The 11,397-nt window shown below is 48.5% G+C and overlaps 1 protein-coding gene across 1 annotated transcript; it reads left to right on the plus strand.

Moving 5' to 3' along the window:
* Positions 1-272: 272 nt before the first annotated feature.
* Positions 273-2,896, plus strand: Cox14 (cytochrome c oxidase assembly factor COX14). Its single transcript, XM_006974412.4, has 2 exons — positions 273-410; positions 2,477-2,896. Exon 2 carries the CDS (start codon positions 2,485-2,487, stop codon positions 2,656-2,658), a length of 174 nt encoding a protein of 57 aa, XP_006974474.1. The 5' UTR covers positions 273-410; positions 2,477-2,484; the 3' UTR covers positions 2,659-2,896.
* The last annotated feature ends 8,501 nt before the right edge of the window (positions 2,897-11,397 follow it).

An 11,397-nucleotide genomic window follows, 5' to 3' on the forward strand; every position in this document is an offset into this window, starting at 1 on the left:
GCGCGCTCCACCTCTGGAGGATCCCGAGAGACTCTCCCTAGCTACAGTTACGTCACGGCATCGTAAGCTGGGGATTGGCTGGTTCTGCGCTAAACTGTGTCCCGGTTTTCCAAGTTTGGGGCACCAAGACGCGCGCTCGGAGGAGCAGGACCACAACCCCCAGAATTCAACGGGCCTGTCGGAAAGGAAGACTAGTCCGAGCGTGCGGAGCCAGGAAGAGGGAGGCGGAAACCGGAAGTTTGAGGCCGGGCCCCGCCCTAGGGGGTAGGTTTTCGCAGGGGTGCGGGGGTCACGACCAGGACTACGCGCCAGTGACTGCGGCGCTCGGGGTAATTTCTGCCGAGAGATCCTGACTGCAAGTGACAGACTGAGGAGGAGTCGCCCTGACGCGGCCGAGCTGCAGCATCCAGGTAGGCCGCGGGCCGGGCGGGCGGCCCCGCTCGCTCGCACCGCTGCCCCGCCGCACCCGGGTTCCCCCGCTCCCCCCGGCACACCGCGCACCCCGGTTCCCCCTCACTCCCCGCCGCACCGCTCCCCCGCACCCCCCGGTTCCCCCCGCACCCCCCGGCTCACCCCGCACCCCCGGCTCCCCCTGCACCCCCGGCTCCCCCCGCACCGCTAGTCTTCGGCCCGTGCCCTTGAGATCGCGCGGCTCTGCGCCAGCTCCTGCCCGGCGGGGTGGCCGCGACCGATGGGTCCCCAGGCTGCCTTGGCCCTACCGCCTTCCTGACGTGACCGCGGCCTGACTGCCCTCCCTCTTCTAAATCTGCCTGTCTTCCTCTAAATGCAGCCCAAGCCCGCAGCCTTCCGCCGGCGTCTTTGCGGCCTTCGTCACCTTCTGCTGATCCCACGGACAGTGGGGTCCATAGCTTACCTTTTCAGCTCCGGTAGTCACGAGCTGTTTCCTCCGAACTCCAAGTACCTCCCAAGAGGGTTAAATGACCGAGCTCAGCTCGGGTGATTTTAGTAGTTAGGCAGTGTATCGGATCAAACCCACAACTAGAGCAAGAGGTCCGTCATGAGGAGCTCTGAATTTTCCAGAAACATGAGCCTTGAGCCCCCTCACGTTATAGGGCAGAAAATCGTAGAGTTACATAACCCTTGCAAATTGCACCCTTTATGGCATATATCATGATTAGTCTGACCTTATTTTTCTGTAACCTGGAGTCCATTCCTACATCTCCTAACAGCTTTTGTTTAAAAAAAAAAAAAATCAGATGAAAACGTTCTGCCAATCTCAAAATTTCTTTTATTTCCAAAGTTGATCCTTGTACCTGCGCTTCTAATTTCAGTTTTTCCGAGTCTATTCTGGATTTGCTTCTGTTTATACCATCACCACTATACCTCCCCCCGCCTTTTTTTTTTTTCAGGGTCTCGTGTAACCCGTACTGGCCTGGGATTCACTGAGTAGCTAAGGCTGATCCTGAATTTCGGATCCTTCTGCCTCCACACCCTGAGTGCTGGATTTCCGGCATATGCTGCATCCTCCATTTAATACAGGGCTGGGTACTGAACCTCCAGTTTTGTGTGTGCTAGATAACTGAGCTGCACCCCATTTTAGAACATACTCAGATCTTCTTTACCAGCACAGTGAAGTGGCTGGTATGCCGTGATTCCAGCACTCGGGGCAGAGAAAGGACGATCCAGAGGCTAGCCCAGGCTACAGAGTAAGACTGTCTCAAAATAGCCCAAATGCCTAGACTTTCCTTGATCTCGTTACCCTCCCCATTCTCTTAACCCCACCCTCTACATCCTAAGAATTCTAATTCTTGTCTTTGGGGTGAGGATCCTTTTTCTCTGTCCTGGAAGAATGCTAGACACATGGATCTCACAGGGTGTAAAGCCTGCCGGAGCCCTGTGTTTTCTACGTAATGCCTTGTGTCCCTCTCCCAGTTCACTGTACTAATTGACTTCAACCTGGACCTAACTAGAGACAGTTTACCAGGGGGTCCTAACCGACTGTCCCCTGAGGGTCAAAGCCTGTGCTCAGGAAGCCCTAATAAGTCTCAGTGAACCAGCTGACAGAGCCAGATTAGTAGTGACAAACAGAAAAGGGAGTTTTATTCAGCATGATTTGGGAGTAGGACCCATCCTCGAGCCTACCATGAGGGTAGAGGCTGACTACCACAGGTAAGCAGTCTGGTTAAAATGTGGTTCTGCGGGCTGGAGAGATGGCGCAGCAGTTAAGAGCGCTTGCTGTTCTTCAGAGGACCCAGGTTCGACTGCCAGTCTGGTGTGCTCATCACTTCTTAAAGCACAAATGAGGAGGGCCGGGTGTTAGCGGTGACAGCATTCAGATGCACCTGCCCCCAGCCTCCTGTGTACCTCACCCGCAGACTTCATTCACCTTTGAGTCAGGGAGCTGTAGGTAGGCTCACCACACAGAGGCTTCGGTGCAGTGAAGCTGTGGACGATAAAGATGGCTCTGAGCAGGTGAGGCCTGCCCTGGAGACCAGCCCCAGTCTGTTTTTCGCAGGGGAAGACATGCCGACCGCCAAGCAGTTAGCTGACATTGGCTACAAGACCTTCTCCGCCTCCATGATGCTCCTCACCGTGTACGGAGGTTACCTCTGCAGCGTGCGCGCCTACCGATACTTCCAGCTGCGCAGCGCCAGGCGCCAGGCGGCAGAAGAGCAGAAGACATCTGGAGTCCTGTAGAGCTCAGCTTTTGCTTCTGAGCGGCCAGGCTTGAGACGTGAAATGGAAAGACCTCCCCTGTACGTCATCCATGGCAAGAACTAAGTCGCGGTGGCTCTCACACCTGCTGGGCTAAAGCGCCTTGGTTTCTGTGGTCCTACCGGCTTGTGCCATTTTGACAGTGTGTGGAGGCTGTCAGATGAATGGGAATGTGAGGATGAGGTTTATTACAGAGATTAGATAAATATTCTGCCATGTTTGTGTCTTAGTGTTTTTGTATACCCAGAGAATGAGAGGGACCCTGTCTTGAAAAAAACAACAGAAAATGCTTGGATCCCAGAGATGGAGCCTTGCTTGTCCGTTTTCTAATCATAGCCTGGTGTCTTAGTTCAGTTACTTGACTTTTGTTGTTGTTTGTTTGAGACAGGGTCTCTAGGTAGCCCTGGCTGTCCTGGAACTCTCTCTATAGACTAGGCTAACTTTGAACTAAGAGATCCTCCTGCCTCTGCCTCCCAGGTGCTGGGATTAAAGGCGTGCATCACCAAGCCTGGCGGCATCTTTTCTATTGCTGTGAAGACACATGACCAAGGCAACTCACAGGAGAGTTCATTGGGGTTCACAATTTCAGAGGGTGAGTCCGTCACCATCATGGTGGGGAGTATGGCAGCAGGCAGCAGGCAGGGCGCTGAAGAAGAAGCTGAGAGCTTAATCTCTGATCCACATCCACAAGGCCAGTGATACATCTCCTCTGACAAGGCCACACTCCCTAACCCTTTCCAAACAGTTCCACCAGTCGGGGATCAAGTATTCAAATATGTGTGTCTGTAGGGGCCATCATTCAAAGCACCTCACCTGGGTTGCTGGGCCTCATCACCCATGAATTGAGAGACTCGGTTTTAGTAGTATTATCAGGCCATAGCATCTTGGAGATGAAGTGCTCCAGAATGTTTTCATTTGCTCAACTCCTGGTGACGGGACACAGAGCCTTATGCACTCTGTAGATAAACTTGCACCCTACCATTGAGACGTACCTCCAGCATTTATGCAAATCTCTTGAAAAAAGCTCCCTGGCCAAGTGACCAAGAAATGGGGTATTTGAACCAGCAGGGCCAGTGATGTACCTCTGGATCAGGGAAGGCAGGCCCTTACTGCGTGGCTCTAACACAGGGATGTGGAAGAGGCTAGCTCACAAAGGAAGGGCTGCTGGCTGGCATGCAGGAGAGTGGCCCGTGTGATGCAGCCAGCAGTGGGAGGTAGGCTTTGAACCCTGCTCCTTAGTGCATTGTGAGGATGCATGTAGCTCTAGCAGAGATGGAAAGAGGATTCGAAAGAAAAGAGGGAGGGGTCTCGGCCCAGTGGGAGCTTTTGGTCAAGGCTGGTGGTCTGAGTTTGATCCTAGAGACCCACGTGGTGGGGGAGAGAACTGACTTCACCAGTCTGACTGCCACATACGCAGCATGGCATGTGTGCCCCCAGCCCTCACCAGATAAGTAAACTATAATAAATGAATAAAAGTGCATTCAAGAAAAGCCTCACCGAAAGGAGAGGTTCCTGCCACTGTCCCTTTTAGAACTCTGTTTACCATAGCCATATGTTTACTTCTTGTTACTTAGTTTTTTGAGACGGTCTTATTGTGTAGCTACATGGGCCAGGCTGACCTTGAACTTGCAGTGACCCTTCTGCCTCTGCTTCTCAGGTATGGAGATTACAGCCTGCATCTCCTCCGTACCTGCCATATATTTTATGAGTTTCTACATTACAAAAGCACACCCAACAATCCAAAGAAAGAGAGTACCTGCTCCTGCAGAGGACTCAGGCTCAGTTCCCAGTGCCTGTAATCCAGTTCTAAAGGATCTGACCTCCTCTTCTGGCCATCCTGGGCACCGCATGCACATGGTGCACATACACATGCAGGCGGAACAGCCACACACATAAAAATAAATCTTTAAAAAAGTTCTAAGGCCGGGCAGCGGTGGCACACACCTTTAATACCAGGCAGATTGCCTGGTCTACAGAGCAAGTTCCAGTACAACCACAGCTACAAAAATACAAATAAAAATAAAATAAATAAGTATAAATAAAAAGTACAGCTTTTTAAAGGTTTCTTTTTATTTGATGTCCTTACATGCAGTGCCCAACCCATCAGGAAGAGGCAGGAAAAACCAGTTAGAAAGCAAATACATTAGGACCAAGGTACAATTTGTACAAAGAACAAATATATTAGGATATCCTGGACCAAGGTACAATTTGTGCATATCTAAATAATGACATTTGCCAGGCATGGTGGTGCCTAACTTTAATTCCAGCACTGAAGGAGGCAGAGATGGGGGGATCTCTGAGAGTTCCAGGCCAGTCAGGCTACACAGACCGTCTCAAAAGAAAAAAAAAAAAGTGACACAGTCCAGCCATAACAATAAAGACCACGTGGGCTGACCAGGGTGAAGCAAGGCTGTCCACCAGAGGAAGCAGTGATAGTCATGGTTTAAACAGCAGCAGGCTGCTGTCTGCAGAACGGCCATCGCAAGGAGCAAAGGATTAGGACTCCCAGTATGTATTTCCTTTAACACACAAAGATTCAAGTGACTAGGATGTTCATGTTTATGTTTCAGAGTGAAAGAACTGTGATCATAATGTGGAAGAGACTACCCGATGTGTAGATCATGTAGAGAAGTGAGCTATACCAAAGACATTTAAGTTCTAAGCTCACAGAAATAGGTCAAGGGCCAGCAGGATGGCTCAGTGGGTCAAAGCGCTGGCCGCATCAAGCCCAACAGCAGGCGTTCCCGGGCCACGTGCTGAGAAGAGAGTACTAATGTCCAGAGCTGTCCTGACTGCTACATATGTGCTGTGACATGCACACACACACAATACAGAAAAAAAATCAACAAAACAAAACAGTGCCTCAGCTGGGCGGTGGTGGCACACCCCTTTAATCCCAGCACTTGGGAGGCAGGTGGAGCTCTGTGAGTTTGAGGCCAGCCTGCTTTCATAGAGAGTTCCAGGACAGCCAGGGCTACACAGAGAAAGCCTGTCTCAAAAAAACCAAAATAAATAAATAAATAAATAAATAATTTTTTAAAAAAGAGAGAAATAAGAACTGGAGGGATGGCTCAGTGCTTAGGGACATGGACTGCTCTTCCAGAGGACTGGGGTTCAATTCCCAGCACCCACATGGCAGCTCACAACTGTCTAACTCCAGTTCTAGGGGATCCAATGGCCTTTTCTGGCTTCCACCAGCACCAGGCAAGCACAGGGTACATAGACATACATGTAATAAACATACACAAAATATTAAAAATATATTTAAAGAGAGCGTGGAGGTGGGAGGTGGGTATACTGGGGAGTGTCCAGGGTGATGGGAAGAGGGATTCAGGCTGGATATGATCTAGATATGTTTGAAATTATCAGATAATTTCTAAATGCTGTAAGAGAAAAAACAAAAACAAACACCACACAGAGCCCACAGAGATCTTTCAGATGCATCCACACAGCTGTAAAGTACATTTTGACAGCAAGGTCAGCAAACCACTTGGAAGACCAACAGGAAGACCAACAGGAGCTTTTAAAATGTTTACCACACTTACTTATTCATGTGGAAGTCATAATACTCAAGAGGTATGTACCTGAGTTTGAGGGCAGCCTGGACTACATAATTCCACAAGAGCCAGGGCCATAGAGTGAGACCTTATCTCTAAAGACTTAATAAATAAATACTTTTCATTTATTTGTTTACAGTATATTTGTGCATGATTGCATTAGTGTATGTGGACCATGTATATGCAGGACCTTACAGAGGCCAGAAGAGGGCATGGGGTCCCCGGGTTAGTTACAGGGCTGTGAGCCGCCATGTGGGTGCTGGGAAGCATGGGGTCCCCGGGTTAGTTAAAGAGGGGCTGTGAGCCGCCATGTGGGTACTGGGAAGCAAACTGAGTTCTCTGCAGGAGCTGCAATTGAACCATCTCTCCTGCATCCTAAATTAAGTTAAAATAATGAAAAGATAAACAGAAATAGAACTTTGTTGGGCAGAAAAGGAATGGAATTATGCTTACAAGTGATGTAGGAGTGTATGAAAGATACAAATTCTGGCTTAATGCAGACTAAAATATACTGAGACAAGCATCCAGAAATAGCCGAGCTTCCAAGAGAGAGACATAAAAAGACAGAATTGGAAACTAAAAAAAAAACGACAGTATGACTTAACACAGCTCCTGGGGGAGGATGAGGCAAAGTAACTTAAGGACTTTGGTTTGAATTCAATAGACAATGGGGCTGGAGAGACGGCTCAGTGGTTAAGAGCACTCACTGGCTGCTCTTCCAGAGGTCCTGAGTTCAATTCCCAGCACCCACATAGCCGCTCACAATTGTCTATAACTCCAGTTTCAGGGGACCTGATGCCCTTTTCTGGCCTTCCTGGGCATCAGGCACATATGTTCATAGACATACACACAGGCAAAACACCCATACACGTAAAATAAAAATAAATAAACCCAGCCAGGCATAGTGGCACATGCCTTTAATCCCAGCACTGGAAAGGCGGGTTGATCTCTGTGAATTCCAGGACAGCCAGGGCTACACAGAGAAAACCTGTCTCCAAAAACAAACAAACAAACAAAAAAAAAAAAAAATAATAATAATAATAATAATAATAATAATAATAAAGCCAAGCACAAGGCCCTGGGTTCAGGCCTCAGTTCTGGAAAAAAAAAATGCAATAGACAAGACTGGCTACATGGAGGAAGCTGATTACAGAGTCCCACCTGGAGATGGAAGTTTCTCAGGTCCCAGCCAGCCCGAGGTCCCACGGCCACTGATCAAATAATCCTTCAGAGGCTTAATTATGAACCGCATGGCCTGTGGCTTCCTGCTAGCTGGCTCGTGTAACTTAACCCATTTCTATTCATCTGTGCATCACCACGTGTCCTGACTTTACCTGTGTCCCATTACCTGTTGCTCCCTGGACGGTGGGCTGGCGTCTCCCCGACTCCGCCCTTCTTCCCTCTGCCTCTAAGTGTCTTGTCATAGGCCAAAGCTGCTTTATTTATTGGCCAATGTATTCACAGCGTACAGAAAGACATCCCACAACACCCACCAGTTAGAGACCCTGAAAGAGTCTTTATATAATTATATTATATATAATTTAAAATCTATTATATTTTAATATATTATATATATATATTAAATATTTTATATATATACACTCATTCAATAAAGGAAAAAGCAAGGAAGTTTGTGTGCCTGGGCTGTGGAACCAGAGGCTGGAGAGATGGCTTAGCAGGTAAGACGCTTCTCTTCCAGAAGACCTGGGTTTGATTCCCAGCACCCACATGATTGGCTTACAATTATCTGTAACTCCAATTCCAGGGGATCCAACACTTTCTTCTGGCACCAGGTACACATGTGGTACATAGAGATACATAGACATATATGAAGGCAAAACACACACAGACACACAGACACAGACACAGACACAGACACACACACACACACACACACACCAGGAAACTGATCTCAGATTATCTGGGATTTCTCTGGAGAAACATGTACATGTTACTGCACACAACAATGAATCTTAACCACCACCGAATTCCAAATGGCTCAGAAAGTAAAGGTGCTAGCCACTCGAGCCTAGGGACCCGAGTTTAATCCCAGGACCATGTAAAGGTGGAAGGTGAGGACCAATTCCAGGAAGCTGTCCTTTGACGCCTGCATATCATGCATACAAGAATGTACCTGCACACCAACACACAGTAATGATAAAGTAAGCACTAGCACCCAGAATATAGAACCACCCCCCCCACCCCCACCCCCCCGTGGAGTAAAGTAACTCCCCAGGCTGGTGGTGGGTCAACAGGAAACCAACACTCCGTGTGCAAGCCTGACGACTTGAATTCCATCCCTCAAACCTGGGGTGGAAGGACTAACTGCAGCAGGCTGTCTCTGACGTCAACACAAGAACACCCACTCGCTTGCACACACAATAAACAAACACTTTAAAAGTTAATCCGGGCTGCAGAGACGGCTCAGAGGTTAAGAGCACTGGCTGCTCTTCCAGAGGACACAGGTTCAATTCCCAGCAACGACGTGGTGGCTCACAACCATCTGTAATGAGATCTGGTGCCCTGCTCTGGTGTGCAAGCATAAACCCAGAACACTGTATACATAATAAAGTTAATCCAATAGAGGGAAAAGGGTGGAGTCGGGGAGCAAAGGCAATTCTAACAGACTCCTGCTCCAGTCCATTACACTTGACTCTGCTGTTTGGGGGAGCCTGGGGCACAGCAGAGATTCTTATTACAGTGGCCAGGAAGAAGATGAAGGGGATAGGCACGAAACAGACCCTTCAAAAGCACACCTCCAGTTCAGGGCCTGGTCTCATCATACACACACCCAGCCCAAATTAAAGATACAGTTAAAGAATACAAATGTCACACGCCAGTTCTAGTCTTACCATGTAGCCCGAGATGGTCTGGCCTCGAACTTACAGAGTGCTGGGATTAAAGGCATGCACCAGCACCAGCACCAGCACCGCCTGGCTTCTGGACCTTCAAAAGCACTGTCAGTAGCCTCCCTGATTAGTTTTGACAAACTGACCACTTAAAACTTCATTTCCCGGCCGGGCGGTGGTGGCACACGCCTTTAATCCCAGCACTCGGGAGGCAGAGCCAGGCGGATCTCTGTGAGTTCGAGGCCAGCCTGGGCTACCAAGTGAGTTCCAGGAAAGGTGCAAAGCTACACAGAGAGACCCTGTCTCGAAAAACCAAAAAAAAAAAAAAAAAAAAACCAAACTTCATTTCCCTTACCCAGTGTTCTAAATCCAGCATCTTAGTCCACTTGGTGCCACTGTCTACCTTAGTGAGTCAGAATACCTATTCCTTTGTGTGTGGGGAGACTGATGGCATCTTGGAGGAGTTGTTTCCTCCTACCATGTGGGGCCCAGGGCTTTTATCCACTGTATCCACTGAGCCATCTTCTCAGCCCAGAAAAATTCTTTACATTTCCCTTAAAAAAAAAAAAAAAAAAGCTAATGTCCCCGGCTGGCCTCAAACTCACAGGAGTCTGCCTGTCTCTGTATCCAGAGTGCTGGGACTAAAAGTGTGCACCACAGGCGAAGCAGTAGTTTTCTTTGGTTTTTCGAGACAGGGTTTCTCTGTGTAGCTTTGCGCCTTTCCTGGAACTTGCTTTGTAGCCCAGGCTGGCCTTGAACTCAGAGATTCGCCTGCCTCTGTCTCCCTAGTGCTGGGATTAAAGGCGTGTGCCACCACCGCCCCGGCTGCACTACTTTTCATTTTATTATTTTAATTATGTGTATGGGTGTATGCAAATAAGCGTGTGTCCAGAAGTATCAAATGTCCCCGGAGCTGGAATCACAGATGTTTGGGAGCCACCTGTGGGTTCTCTGGAAGAACAGAACGTGCTCTTAACCACTACAGCATCCACCTCTCCAGCTCCACTTTATGTCTTGTTTGTTGTGACTAAGTCTCTGCTGTGTAGCCCAGGCTGGCTTCGAGTTCATGTTTCAGCCTCCAGAGCACTCGGATTACAGGCGTTAAAGCATGACACACAGCTTTCAGCCTTCTTCACCACCACGCTAGCATCTCCCTGTACACAAAGCCTCTAGAGATATTTTTATAATTTAAATAACCACTAGGCAGAAAATTATTCTGGAATATCATTGTTCCATGGGAAAAATCTGGATTAGGACAAGTTTCTCCATGTTTGGTTAAAAGACAAAAGAGAACTAAGAACACACGGCAGACCCATGTATGACTTAAAAGGTCATGTGGCAGGCTGTGTGGTGAGATGAAAACCAGTGCTGGAAGGATGTCTTGGCTTCTCACCAAACTATCCTGTGGTCCTGTTAGACATCTGTCTGCTGAGAAACGCTGCTGTGGCCATTTGTCTGCTGCTGTGAGGAAACACCACAGCCAAAAGCGAGTTGGAGAGGAGAGGGTTTACTTTGTTTACACTTCAGCCTTGCTGTTCATAACTGAAGGAAGTCAGGACAGGAACCTGGAGGCAGGAACTGATGCAGAGGCCATGGAGGATGCTGCTTACTGACTTGCTCCCCATGGCTTGCTCAGCCTGCTTTCTTACAGAACCCAGGGCCAGCAGCCCAGGGGTGATCCCACCCACACGGGCTGGGCCCTCCCCCATCCATCATCAATCAGGAAAATGCCCCACAGGCCTGCCCACAGGCCAATATAGTTGGGGCATTTTCTCAGTTGAGGTTCCCTCTTCCAAAATGATTATGATTATAATTGTGTCAAGCTAACATAAAAGTAGCCAGCACACCAATTAAACACATCACTTTTTTCTTAAAACAAAAGGCTCAAAGATATAGCCATTCTGGCTAACTCCTCTTAGCACACACAGAAAATTTTGGATGTCCAAGAGCCTCTTGAATTAGAAATAATCATTTTAAACAAGGGCCTATTTTATGAGTATGTATGTATGTACACCCACACAGGTGATTTTGGAGCCAGAAGTGGCATCCAGATCCCCAGAACTGGAGTTATGAGCAGTTGTGAGTTGCCCTATATGGGTAAGTGCTAGAAACCAAACCCAGGTCCTCTGCAAGAGCAGCCTCTGCTCTTAACTGCTGAGCCATCTTGCCAACCCCTAGGAGAAAAAAAAAAATCTTAATTATGGAGTCTGTGTGTAACAAAGCCGCTCAGGCAGCAGGATGTCAGACCCCCAACTCCAAACAACCCCAAATGTCACCAGGGCATCAGTGACAGCTACTAAAGAGAGGACAGGAGA

This window comes from Peromyscus maniculatus, chromosome 20 (assembly GCF_049852395.1).
Source record: "Peromyscus maniculatus bairdii isolate BWxNUB_F1_BW_parent chromosome 20, HU_Pman_BW_mat_3.1, whole genome shotgun sequence".
Classification (NCBI taxonomy): Eukaryota; Metazoa; Chordata; class Mammalia; order Rodentia; family Cricetidae; genus Peromyscus; species Peromyscus maniculatus.

What these genes read in the sequence shown, in the direction of transcription:
- Cox14 (XM_006974412.4), top strand. Translation starts at nt 2,485, where the DNA reads ATGCCGACCGCCAAGCAGTTAGCTGACATTGGCTACAAGACCTTCTCC.